General features: G+C 39.7%; 1 protein-coding gene across 2 annotated transcripts in view; it reads left to right on the top strand.

The window, feature by feature from the left end:
• WIPF3 (WAS/WASL interacting protein family member 3) overlaps positions 1-14,413 on the top strand; it is a 73,364-nt gene that overhangs the window by 19,544 nt on the left and 39,407 nt on the right. For both annotated transcript variants that reach the window (XM_077811333.1, XM_077811332.1), the window contains exon 2: positions 4,522-4,678. In XM_077811333.1, coding sequence (XP_077667459.1) covers positions 4,577-4,678 — 102 coding nt within the window. In that variant the 5' untranslated portion in view covers positions 4,522-4,576. The remainder of the gene's footprint in view (positions 1-4,521; positions 4,679-14,413) is intronic.

Here is a 14,413-nt window from a genome sequence, read left to right as displayed (position 1 = left end):
ACATAAGTAGAGAAGAGGTTCACTTACTGATAAATAACAATCCTATTTACTAACATTTGTAGATCCTACAGTAATGGACCTCTATCTTAAGAGCCTGATTTTCACTATAGGACTTCATCTCTGTTTCCCCTGGAGTGTGCCCATCTTTTGGAATGTACCCATTTTCCGAGCACTAACCCTGCTGTGTGCAAATAACAAAGCCTGCACCTCCGCAGTCCAGTTGGGCAAATTGAAATTTTACGTGCAAAACCCATCGCCTCTGCACAGACCCGTCAGAACCTGTCTGCTACACATGCTAGTCCGTGGAGACAGGTGAGCATCAGTGGACATGAAGGGGGCTGAAGAGGTGATGTCAGCTAGGGATTCTGAGTTTGAAGGGGGAGGCTGGAAAGGGTGCTGAGTATGGGGCTGACAAGGAGGTGTAGGAAAGTCAGCTAATAGGCTTTTTAAGGATTTACATTTCCTTCTCCTACCTGTCAGCCCCTCCAGAGTATGCTTTACCCCCCTGCCATGCCTGTATGTGTTCTGCAGCCCTCCCCCCCAAAAAGTGTTTGTTTTTTCACTCAGAATATTTTTTCCAAACCCAGTTCATATTGAAAATTAAAGTCCAGTGTTGCAGAGTAGGAAAAAAAGAAACAGAAACACTGTCAAGGTTCCTCCCCCACTCTGAACTCTAGGGTACAGATGTGGGGACCTGCATGAAAAACCTCCTAAGCTTATCTTTACCAGCTTAGGTCAAAAACTTCCCCAAGGTACAAAATATTCCCCCCGTTGTCCTGGGACTGGCCGCTACCACCACCAAACTAATACTGGTTACTGGGGAAGAGCTGTTTGGACGCGTCCTTCCCCCCAAAATACTTCCCAAAACCTTGCACCCCACTTCCTGGACAAGGTTTGGTAAAAAGCCTCACCAATTTGCCTAGGTGACTACAGACCCAGACCCTTGGATCTTAAGAACAATGAACAATCCTCCCAACACTTGCACCCCCCCCTTTCCTGGGAAATGTTGGATAAAAAGCCTCACCAATTTGCATAGGTGACCACAGACCCAAACCCTTGGATCTGAGAACAATGAAAAAGCATTCAGTTTTTTACAAGATGACTTTTAATAAAAATAGAAGTAAATAGAAATAAAGAAATCCCCCCTGTAAAATCAGGATGGTAGATATCTTACAGGGTAACTAGATTCAAAAACATAGAGAACCCCTCTAGGCAAAACCTTAAGTTACAAAAAAGATACACAGACAGAAATAGTTATTCTATTCAGCACAATTCTTTTCTCAGCCATTTAAAGAAATCATAATCTAACACATACCTAGCTAGATTACTTACTAAAAGTTCTAAGACTCCATTCCTGGTCTATCCCTGGCAAAGACCAGCATACAGACCGACACAGACCCTTTGTTTCTCTCCCTCCTCCCAGCTTTTGAAAGTATCTTGTCTCCTCATTGGTCATTTTGGTCAGGTGCCAGCGAGGTTACCTTTAGCTTCTTAACCCTTTACAGGTGAGAGGAGCTTTCCCCTGGCCAGGAGGGATTTCAAAGGGGTTTACCCTTCCCTTTATATTTATGACAAACACTATCAGTAGATAAGACTCATTGCCCTTCCAGGCATGCTTGATTCCCAGGGCAGCCCAATAGGAGGGGTACAAAGCTACTCTGGCTTTGTATGTGGGCTGACAGACAATTCAGTGCAGGTCTGTAGACCCACTGGCCAGAGATCAGTCCTGTCCTCTCTGGTCTCACTGGGGGCACCTCTGGATTGTTCTCCTGTCATTCAGACATGTACCTGTGTCTCACGTGCTACTTTTAGTCTGTTCACCCTGTTCTCTGCTGCTGCGGGCCTCCTGCCACCAACAATCTGCTTCCAGGCTTAGCTTTCAGCTTTTGGGGCCTGATCTTCCCTCCCCAGCCAGCTGGGCTGTCACCACTTGCTGGCTATTCACACTTACCTACAACCCAATGGCTCTCTCCCTGTTTGCCCAGTCTCTGTGTGTCACCTCTTTGTCCACTGCACTTAGCATCATGGAGCCCTCTGCTGGCTGGATGCTGAAATGAGTCCCTACTGTTACTAGCATGATATGTGGTCAATATTTTTCTTCCGGCTCATGATGAAAGGGGACGGACTCGGAGGCGTCACTACTGAGCCAGTATGGTCACTACAATACTGAAAAAAGACACTGTTTAATCTAAAACCCTCTTGATGATTTTAAAAAAACATTGGCTGGGTCCTCTGGTCCTGGTGCTGAGGATTTGTCCCATCTCTCATTGATTCACTCTGTCATGGTATTTACTGCTTTTCTTTAGTAATATAAACTTGGGCATTGTAATGTCTACTGTTTCGCCAGCTAGAAGGCGTAATATCAGATGAATTACTAGTATTGCGAGTTTAAATATCCCACAGCAGAGGTTTTAATATTGTCCTAAAACTAAAGGTAGTATGATGCCAAACTGAATAATTTGGTCTTTCCTTGGATGACTCAGTGACCCATGAACCCCTCAGTGCCAAGGTATGTACGTTCTGGTTCACCAAAGAATGTCAGCTGTCTTAAATAAAAGCCAGGTCACATTGGTCATTAATATCATTGTGAAATGTATGTACAGATGCTATGTAAGGAATTATGTATGTATCTTGGAAATATGTTCTAAAGTCTGTATCAGAACAGAGATAACAAACACGTTTTCTGTCAGACAAAAGATATTTGTTCACCTGTCTCTGTTCACATGTAAATTAAGCATTGTAAGCTAACACAATGGAAGCTCTATTTACATACGAAGTCAATGGGGGGAGGATGTGAAATAAACAGGGAGGCAGCACACCAGAGAATAAGCCACGTGTGTGTGGGGGGGGGAGTGGGGGGCAGTGGTGCTGGCTATCATGGGTCTGGGTACTTTGTAGGATATAAGGAGAAGGTGAGGAAAACACCCCTTTATCCTGCACCTAGGAAGTAATTGAGCAGTGCAACTACATTCATGAAAATGGGATCACAACCAGCCTTGGTTGAAATCCTGCAAAGGACCTTTGTGGTGAGATAAACTTCTGTAGACAGAAGGTTAGTCTGATAGGTGTAGTCTCTAGAAAGCATGTTATGATTTTCTTTTATATGTAACCTTTTGATTCCATTATCCTTACTCACTATCTCTTGACTCTCTGATAATAAACTTCTTGTTTTTCACGGTAAAAATATCTCAATCCTGTCATACTATATAAGGAGCTGATCCTGAGATGGATCATATAGGTTGGTGTGTACGATGTTCCCTTGGGGATAGCTGGCCTAGTATTTCTGTGAGTGTTCAGTGGAGAAGGGGCTGGATGCTACAGGGCAATGCTTCCAAGGGGTTTGGGGACTGAGATGCACTTATTAAACTGAAAAGCAAAGTAAGGGCTAGCATTCCCAGAGGAGAGTGCTTAAGCGGATAATACGCTGGTAGGGTCAGGGAGCTGAAACCAATATAAGCACAAGCAAGTTTCCTTCACGCTGGAGGCAAGATGGTAACAAGGTGGCTCTCAGTCGTGGGCACCCTGAGACCCGTCATAGCCATCACTCAACTAAATCCAGCTAGGAATTTTAGCACACATCGATCCATTCTTCTTAGCAAATGATAGGAAAAATCTGGCAGTTGTATTTCATGAGCATCGGTGAAATACTGTGGAGAGTGCCATACTTAAAAAAAACCCCTAGACCCATGAACCAATCACCCAAAACCATAATACTAAACTTGACCTATATAACATATATTCAAATTCTGTGATTATTTAAAATCTAAGCAATTTACCTCAGAGTTAAATTATTAAAAATAATGTATTTTAAAATTATTTTCCCAATCTTTGCAGTCCTCCAGCATCTGCAGTTCTCTATTTGTAAATTATTACCCTCATCCTTTTATTGGAAAATTGAAAATACCCTTTTTTTCCCCCTTGATTTGGTATATTACTAAAAAATTCTGAAAATAAATTTAAAATTAAAAAATGACAGTGATGCTATACATATCTGACTAACACCTGAAATTTCTAGTGCTTGGAGGGCTGTTCCTTGGAAGTAGTAGTGCACCTAATAAAACTCTATTCTGGAAAATTGTTTCTTTGTTTATTATTCAGTCATGTTTGTTTGTTTTGTTTTATTGGACCTAATCCAAAAATCCTTACAAAGTTCTTTATCTATCTATAGAAATACAAAACTCTCCTTAAAATGGAGTTTCGTCGTAATAAGGGGTTCAAGATTTGTCTTATTGTAATTTGTTCTTTTTAGCATAATTGCATTTCAGGTTATGAGCTGGATTAATCTCATAGCTGAAGTTGAACAGGTTGGCATCTGTACATTTAGAATTCATGGAAGCTGTCCAGCTATGTCAGCTGGCTCTTTACAGATATCTGAAGATAACATTCATCTAATGAGGGCTGTTCATACTGTAGTACTAGAGGCTGTAGGGTACAAAAATCTTCAGTTTGCTGAGAGCTAGCAATTTGGCTGGGACTGTTCTTCTGTTTGCAGTATGTAATGACATTTTCTTCCCGCCTCAGGACTTAGAGTTCAACTGGAATCTTTCATAGCGGAGTGAAGCTAGAAACTTGACAGATGCCTGTGCCACCCCCGCCGCCTCCTCCACCACCACCACCTCTTCCAGCTTCTGGAGGACCACCCCCAGCACCTCCACCATTGCTATCTTCATTACCTCTGGTAAGATCTGCTTTTTATTTTGATTAGTGTAGCAGGGTAAATTTAATCACAGATTTTTGTGATAATAGCAGGGGCAAAGCCTGCAGAGTATTTTGGGTCAGGTGTTTTGAACAAAAACCTAGGCTGGGGTGTGTGTGTGTGTGTATGTGTGGTTTTGTATGTGTATGTTTATGCGCACTTGTGCGCACGCAAATTTAGCACTCATAAGTACCCCCCAAAACACAGAGAGCTTGATTTTAGTTTGAAAATGTGCATATGGGAAGTGTTGATTTCTTCTTTCATTTCTAATAGCTTGTATCAGAGATTTTAGTGTTTTTCCTTGTGGTGTATCCCTAGGAAGAAAAACACCTATGATGCTTTTATCATGTTCACACGTATAGCTACTGTATGTAACAGATCACCTGGTTGCATGTCACCAACTAGTGCATGTGCCCTTGCAGTGAGTGGCTGATGCCCTGGCTGGAATTCCAGATTCTTATTATACTTTGGTTATGCTGATCCTTGGGGATGCTTCTTCAGGCCCTTTTTTATGTGTTGCAGTCACTTGTTTATGGGGTGTTTCAGCCTTGAAGCTATGACTGTAGAGAAAATAATGAATAGCCATATTCAAGGCCAAGCACCTCTGATTTCCTCATACACTTTCTCTGCCACGGCTATACTCCTTGCAGCATGCATTAGTTTTCTATCGCTGTAGAAATAAGTGCCCAACTCTTTCAAAAATAGAGCTTGCTTTCTTTTATGCCTTGTGGTGCTGATATAAATACATACTTCAGACCCTTGAACTTCTCTTTCCTGCTCTTACATCCATGCCTATGTTGTGAAGGAGTCTATCAGTTTTATTTGATTATGTTCCAACTTTGTCCTCTCCTAGGGAGATATTACCTTGCACCTTCTTTATTTGCCATTCCAAGTTTTAAAGAATTAAAACTGAACCATCCCGCAAAACTATCAAAAAAGTGCAAGGTGGTGAAGGGGGAAGGAAAGAGAATAGTGCGTGGCCTGAAAACATACAGGTTGAGGAATTCTGGTTTCTCTGGTTTAATTTTGATCTTCAGGCATATTGACTGGAGTTTTCACATCTATGTTCCTGATGTTTGTCTCACAAATCCAGTTAGATGCCGAAATAAGTGGCCTGATTTTCAGAGCAGTTTAATGCCCACAACTGCTATGGAAGTCAATAGAAGCTGCAGGTACCTGTCTCTTGACTTTAGGCACCTAACTTTAGGCATCCAGTTTGAAAAATTTTGCCATGATATACAGATCCTCAACTATGTCCCAAATGTAGGAAGTGTGTATATGTGTGCAAAAGTGGCTTCAAGCTCAACATTGGACTCCCAGATCCTGTTACAGTCTGTGCAGGGCCAGTTTCCCAGCAGAGTTAGTGCTGTTGTCAGGCTATTCTACCTTACACCAACTATAAATGGCCCCAGGTGGCTGAGAACCTAGCCAAAACCAGCATAACAAAGGGGTGTCCTGGTCATGCCACTTTTTCCCTGGTACACCATCAGCAGGAAGGGATTGTGGGATAAGAGCCTCTAGATCAGTTCCATGTAAATTCATTCCTGCACTGGGATGATCCTTTGACTAGTTATACTGGTTTTAGGGCCAGTTTACACTGGTGGCACAGTGGAAAGCGGCCACGTCACACTTTTTAGAATCTGGCCCAAAGTGTTGACCACTTCAGTTACAAGGTTACCTCTCTAGACCAGTTGGAGGCAACTATGTGGCAGGTTTTTAGGGACTAGATGGCACCTTAATGACCCAACATTCTCCGCAGTCTACCTCAGAGTTATTCCTCTAGAACTAATCATGTTCTCGGGCAGACTGGTAACTGGCCTAATTCTTCTTTGGTGTAAATATCTCTCTCTCCCTCCCCCCCTTCTTGTGGTAATTGCAAATCCCTTCTGGAAGGCTGCGTAGCAGAGGCCCAACTAAATGTGTTGCTACTGTTTTCTGCAGTAGGTCTGGTTACTGCCTCCCATTATTTGTCACACATGGCACTATATCTGTTGGGGGGAAAATGGAAATATCCCAGACATAAGGAGCTTTTAGAATATGCAGCAGCTGGCTTCAGTCAGTTCATACTCTACCTCCAAAGTGGTTACGTTTTACCTTGAATTTTGCTCTCCTTCTGTTGCCAGAGAATGCTGACATCTTCCCATCATTTCATTTTAATGAATTACAAAATGTATTTCTAATTTATAAAGCATACTCAGTACATTACCCTGTCAGCTGGAATTTGGAAAATCTTCCAGTGCAAGTGCATAATTTAAAGGGAGCAAATGGATCCTGCATAAAGAATTAGTAAGACGATTCTGCCGAATGTTATTCTCGCATAACAGTGAAAGGAATCTTCTCTGCTAAAGTTGAATCAGAGGGAAGACCATTTTTAAGAGGCCCTCAGTGTCTAGTTAGTGCTACAGAAGCAAAATGCTGACATAGGTCAGACCCCTGTTACAACTGTGCATCTGGCTAAAGGTGTTAATTGGGGAATCCATAACAAGTAGCTACAGACCCTAGATTCTTTTGCTAGGAAGATATTGTCTAGAATTTGGCATCTGTATCCTACAGCTGCTAAAACTGCCCAGCTGTTGCTACAGCTGCTGAATTTATTGTTGGAGAATGGAAATATAAAAATGATAGGCAGTAATATAAAAGTACCATTGAAACAAACAAGCTTTGCCTAGTCAATGCACACAGTTGAGTCTACACACACAGATGTAAGTAAAGGGGTAATTTTTATACCGATTCAGTTAAACCAGCACAAGTTTTGTATGTGGACAGACATAAGCCCGGTTTAAACTGATACAAGAGTCTTCACGCACAAGTGTTGCATCAATTTAATTAAACTGATTTAAGTTAAACTGCTGCAACTTCTGTGTGTAGACAAGACACAAGGCCTCCATTTAGTATTTAAATACCCTGCATTTTCAAGCATGCAATTATATGGGATATGAAATTATATTATTTTTAAGAGTCCTGGATACTGATACATGGACCTCTTCAGTTTTCATCTTTGCTATAACTAAGGGGAGCTTGTCAGATTGGCCTTCAGAATAAGGGGAAAACCTATATGATGGGTATTTTATGAAAAAAATTATCCTGAAAGATCTCTTATCTTGTGTGGGAGCTTATCTTGGTATTTTATCTAGAAGATAGCACAGCTTTTCTTAGGGGATCAAATAACACTTGTGAAATGTTGGGGATTAAATAACACTTGTGAAATGTTGCTATGCAGGTGTGATCTGACATCTGGCTTTGCTGCTAGTTAATTCAGGTGAACCTGCAGAGAGTGAGTCCTTGCACTTACACAGATCAGATGACATTTGTTAAAGAAGAACCAGTCAATTACTTCCCACTTTGTTTTTGTCGTTGTGACAGAACGAAGTAGGTGATTCAGGCCAGGCGAAGTCTAACAAAGGGAAAAGAAGGATGCTGAAGAATTAAGGGGGCAAAGAGTTGAGTCTGGTAGAGTAGGAGACTGTTGATGTAAGGGGAGTGGGGACAAAAAGATTGAACACAAGGAAAGAGTGTAAAAACGGAGAGGAGGACTGAGATGGAACTAAGTTTTAAGAAAAAAATAAAAGAAAACAGCTGAAACAGAGCAAGGTTGTTAGGTTCGGTTTGGTGGAGCTTCTCATTTCTACTTCCCAGCAGTCTCCTTTCTTTTTTTCTGTCTCCCTTTGGCTTTGCCATTAATGGATTGAGATGTGGCCCTTCAGTTCATATCTGTCAGGCTTTTTGACCCTTGTGGCACACCTGCCGCCTTATGTTTGTGTGACGTGGTCAAGAAGTACTTACATATGCAACGTGGTTAGAATAATCATGGATCAAGACCACGCTGCATCAATTTTATTAAATGTCACTAATACTTTGGAGAATATTGGGTTACCCTGGCCACATGAGAAGTTAACAACTTCCACTCCCCAGGGTAAGTGAAATAATACATAGATTCATAGATATTAAGGTCAGAAGGGACCATTAAGATCATCAAGTCCGACCTCCTGCGCAACGCAGGCCACAGAATCTCACCCACCCCCTCCTGCGAAAAACCTCTCACCTATGTCTGAGCTATTGAGTCCTCAAATCGTGGTTTAAAGACTTCAAGGAGCAGAGAATCCTCCATTACATTACCTACTTGCCTGCATATTTTATCAACATCTCATCTAAGATAACTCTGGATCCCTCGTTAAGCCACAGTCCTCAATGATTTTGCATCTTTTTTCTCCAAACCCCAAACTGCTGTTTGCTCTTGAGTCCTTTGCAATTTTAATGCCTTCCTTGAGTCAGATGCAAATTAGTTTGGTTTATACTGGTTTTTAAATCTCTTGAGCTTGGAGATAGTCTGATGTGAATGCTTTAATTATAGAACTGTGTTCTACTTATTTCGTAGCTGACATGTTTTTTTTTCCCATTTCTTTTGTAATTCTATCATGCAAGCAGTCACAAAAAATGTTGAAATGATACAAAGACAGAATTCAAGGCATGTTAGGAACCACCTGTGCCCAACAGCTGAAAAACTCCTGGCTGCTTGAGCATGTAATAAAACAAGGCTTTCAAATGAATTTTTGAGAGGGAATGTGGGAGTATACATGCAGCAAGAGGTGTAGGTGCTATTTGTTAGATATTTATGTGGCACCATAGGCGGCTGATACAAAATGTAAATATAACTAGTGGGAGTAATTGAGCATCACTTTGTGTGCCTGCCTTCAGGGGTCATAGATAAAACGGAGGAGGAGTTGTAGGAAGAAAAAAAATGATAGGTTTAGGCAGTGGCTTATAGAGTCTTAAATCTAGGTCCTCCTGATGGAAAAGGGGCAATTGAGGAGTTTGTCCTCATAGTCCAATAAAACTGAAGGAGTTTGTTTCACTTAAACTTTCTAAAAAGAAAAGGAGTACTTGTGGCACCTTAGAGACTAACCAATTTATTTGAGCATGAGCTTTCGTGAGCTACAGCTACAGCTCACGAAAGCTCATGCTCAAATAAATTGGTTAGTCTCTAAGGTGCCACAAGTACTCCTTTTCTTTTTGCGAATACAGACTAACACGGCTGTTACTCTGAAACCTGTCATTAAACTTTCTAATCTTTCTGTTTTCCTGGGCTCTTTTTCTTTTGAAGTGTATGGTTTTTTTATTTGGTAGGGGAACAGGTTCCTATAACAGCCCATGATGATGTTAAAAACAGGCACTGGTCTGGTACTAGAAGGATTACAAAGATGTCATTGCTTAAGCTCTCAAGAGAAGCAGGACTGGCTCTAGGCACCAGCAAAGCAAGCACATGCTTGGGACGGCACATTTCCAGGGGCGGCATTCTGGCCATCCCTTTTGTTTTTTAAATCCACCAATGTACGAAAAAAAAAATACATGAAGATCAAAAAAATCTCCAGTAGTGCGATAGGAACGTGACATGAAAAATATCATGTCACGTCGTGACATGGTCACTCATAATGTGAACATGCGTAAATGTGTAAACGTTAACGATTGATTAAATCAGGAATCACGATTACTTGTGTGTACTGTGCTGCCCTATCAGCGCCATTCGTGCCAGTTTCCATGTTGCATCAGTGATTATATGGCTAAAATGCCAGGACGAAAACAACTTTCTGGTGCTGCCTACCGGCAACAAAGAGAGAAATGGCAAAAAGGATTAGAAAAACTATCTCGTACTTCAAATAAGTATTTTTAAAAAGTCGACAATCAAGGAGAAAACTCTAAGCAACGCATTGAATGTGATTATTCATCAACTGATGAAGACCAATCAAACCAAAGATTCTTTATCAACTGATAAAGATGAACAATAATCTGACCAAAGATTATCTTCGCTAACTGATAAAGATGAACAATCACAATCCATCCAAAGATTAACTACTTCACTTGAAGAATCCAGAAACGAAGAACTGTTATCCAAATCTAAAACTGAAGAACCATTATTGGAAGGTGGAGAGACTGACATAAGATCGGATCCAAGTACATGGCCGACAATAATTACTGATGCAATGCTAATGATTATTGTGAAAAAAGATCCTTCAAAACTAGATCCTACATTTGAATATCCATTTAATGAATCGAATTGTCGATTTATGCCATCCAGTATGAAGAAGAAAATGAAAAATGGGGAGCAAATTAATCGATCGTGGTGTGTGTATTCACAGACCAACAATGTAGGGTTTTTTGTTTTTGCTGCAAACTGTTCTGTAACTCGGATATTCTTCTGGCCACTGCAGGTTTTAATGACTGGCGAATTTTGCATCAGCATTTGAAAGAACGTGAAACATCAAAAAATCATTTACGCTCATGGACAAATTGGATTGAGCTGTCAACCAGATTACATTCCGGTACAACAATCGATGCGGTACAGCAAAGTCTACTAAATTCAGAAATTCTACTTTGGCAAGCTGTGTTGAAACGTTTACTGGCAATCATTAATTTCCTAGACGAACAGCGCCTCACATTCTGTGGATCCTCGGATATTTTATATGAGAATAACAACAATTGAAATTTCTTGAAATTCGTTGAGTTATTGGCAAAATTTGATAGTGTTATGGCTGAGCATGTATGAAGAGTGAAACTTGGAGAGATTCACACCCATTATTTGGGTAAAAATAATGAAATGATAAAATGAAATAATACAATTATTTTCTAATGGAAAAAACACAACAGTTTTGTTATGAGGCTCATGATGATCCTATTCTCAATCCAAAAGAATTGTTTAAAGTTGAATGTTTCTATTGAATGTATTCTGGATGTAGCTATAACTTCCATTGAAGAAAGATTTTATCAGTTGCATGGTCATTGTGAAACTTTTGAATTTTTATACGATATTGGAAATATTAAAAATCAGTTTTCCAAAGAAGACCTCGTGAAGCACTGCCAAGACCTACACTTAGTGCTCAGTACTGATAACGTTGCTGACACTGATGGAGTAGAATTCTATGATGAATTAATAGCTTTATCTGAGCTAATAGTCCTAAAACTTCTCCTCTAAAAGTATTAGAATTTATAGCAAGAAATGATTTTTTCACTCCAAACACTGCTATAGCATTACGCATTCTTTTAACATTACCAATATCAGTGGCTTCTGGTGAGCGCAGTTTCTCAAAACTGAAATTACTAAATTATTTGAGGTCCACCATGTCTCAAAATCATTTGTCAGGACTCGCATTAATTTCAATTGAAAGTACCATTGCAAAACATTTAGATTTCACTGGATTACTAAGACTACGCAAGTATTAAAAAAAACAGAAAAATTCAGTTCATGTAAATTCTTTTAATTTAGGAGAAACTGGATGCACCGGAAGACAGTAAAGTTTTTCATTACAGTGTATAGTTGAACCCAAATTGTTTGTAATTGTGATTTTGTTAAAATTAAATGAGTACACTAGTAGGAAACTCTTTTATTTCACAAACTACAAATTCTCTGTTTTCATTGTTTAAAAAATTTTAAACAGTCAAAAAACCTCCCAAAACAAAAAAAATTGCAAAGTGCAAAAGTGTGTAAGAGTTCCCCCCGTAAGTTTTTCATATGACTTGTGCATGACTTTGAGTGTAAAAAAAAAAAAAAAAAAAGGGGGGGGGCAAAATTTTTTTTGCTTGGGGCGGCAAAAAACCTAGAGCTGGCCCTGAAGAGAAGAATGAGAGTAGGTGTTCTGGTAACCTGCTATTTGTTTTAAAGTGCAGTAGTCTGTTTACTGATCTGCTGCATGTGTCTACAAGCATGCATTTCTGATATTATGTTCAATCAACATCTATTAAAATGTTGATATCTTAGGAAGTGTATTGTATGTACTAGACCCTCACAGTAGATGTTTGCTTAATGATTCAGACATTTCTGAAGTTAAAGAAAATATTTCTGCCTCTCTTCAGAATTATTTTGTTCTGTATAATGAAGTGTCGGGGCAGAAATGAACCAAAAAGACACCATGGTTCAAATAATTTAAAACCAACAGAATTACACCAGGAGTATATGTCCCATTGTTATGTTAAAACCAAAGGTGAAAAATGTTCTTGCTTCAGGAAAGCATTGAGTTAGTACAATGTAAAACTTGAAATAATGCTAAAGGTAAATTATCATATGGATTAATCATAACTGTTCCTGAATTCTTATTTAATGAAATAGAATTAAGGGAAAATTACAATAGCTGCTGAACATATGGCAATCTACTGGTTTCTTCAGTTGGCTATTGTACTAACTTTCTATTCTTGCATTAAAAACCTCAGAGGAACAATTCCTCTCTATGTAGCAGTGTGATAAATGCATAATTTACGCAGAGATAGAATTCCCAATGTTAGGGAAAACATCAGATGATCTCTGCACTGGGGGACTTTTCCCCTCTTCTCTTTCGTGCAGTTGCTATGTTTTTTGTCAGAGAGAACCTTGTAAGCCCGCTTAAGAAAATTGGAAAACGACAGTGTTATCTCTGAAGTTGTGTGGGAGTTGTTTTGCTGTTATGACATTTTTGTACTGCTAATGTTTAGAAATGGAAATAATACATGTAGAATAACTTGGTTGAATGGCATGGGAATTTATTGCCTCATGCATTTTGGATATATCTTTGAATACTCTTAAGTCAGGTACATGATTCATGTAACTTATGAATATTTCTTAGTGTTCTGTTAACTAGTTCTGTTAAGAGACTCTCCCAGATGTAGAGGTGAAAGATCACAATACTTTTGAGCAATGTCAGATCTTGGCTGTGTTTCAAATAGACTTTGACTTCTGTGTCTCTTCTAACTTCTAGAAGGAGTGATCTAATACCAGCTTTGGTTAGAAATCTCTTTTCAAGGGGTTGTATATATCTTTTTATTCTGTAGTAGCTAGAATTGTCTTCAGTATGACTCTCAGATCTTAAGAATATAAGCAGAAAAAATTACTCTCCTTCCAGTTTGAGGTGATTTTTGGAGGCAGTAAATGCTGCTGCTCATCGGAATGAAGAGGTTCTTTATGAAGTGATGCACTGCGCAGTCACTTTCTACCCAACTTTGAAGTGAATGCAGATCCCGCAGAATAGCGGGATAAGGAACTAGGGGTGCAAGTCAAATGTGAATCTCTCACAACGCAGTGCAGCACGTTATCAGTAGGCAGTCCAGATTCTATTGCAGCCTTTTACCTTCCTAGTCTGTAGACCTTGAACTGTCAGTCAGTTTTTACCCCCGAAATATCTATTTTTGCTCCATATTTTTATCAAGCCTTTAAATAGACTCCAGAATCATAAGATTTCCCAAATACTGCAGTATTTGGGCATATGTAAAAATAGGTTTCTTACATTAAATGCAGCTTGAATTTGTTTGGCTTTAATAGCTGCAGAGAGCCAGGCTGGATTGCTGGAAGACCTGGACCATTTGGCATGAGGAGCTAAGCATTCCTGTTGGGTTTTCCAGTGCTTTCTTTATTAACTCTAGAGGCAGGATTCCTTGAACCAACAGACTAAAGAACCCCCCCCCCTTTTTTTTTTCTTTTTAGACCAGTCACCAGTGCCAGTATTGCCAACTCCTGTTACTTCATCAAGAATCTTGCGATATTTGGTGGTTTTCTTAAAGCTGCTCCTGGGGACAACTGATGACCTGAGAATCTCAGCTTTCACTTAAAGGGAAATTCTGAGCCCTTGTTGTTGTAGTGGAAAGCTTGAAAACACAAACCGAGTGTACTCTAAAAGCTCAGAAGGCAAGCAAAAAGAGCTTCTAAATATATTTTTTTTAATCTCATGATTTTGAGGTCTAATTCATAGATTTTTTTTT

Source organism: Eretmochelys imbricata, chromosome 2 (assembly GCF_965152235.1).
Source record: "Eretmochelys imbricata isolate rEreImb1 chromosome 2, rEreImb1.hap1, whole genome shotgun sequence".
Lineage (NCBI taxonomy): Eukaryota > Metazoa > Chordata > Testudines > Cheloniidae > Eretmochelys > Eretmochelys imbricata.
The sequence above is the reverse complement of the archived record's forward strand: the minus strand, read 5'-3'. Positions and strand labels throughout refer to the sequence as shown.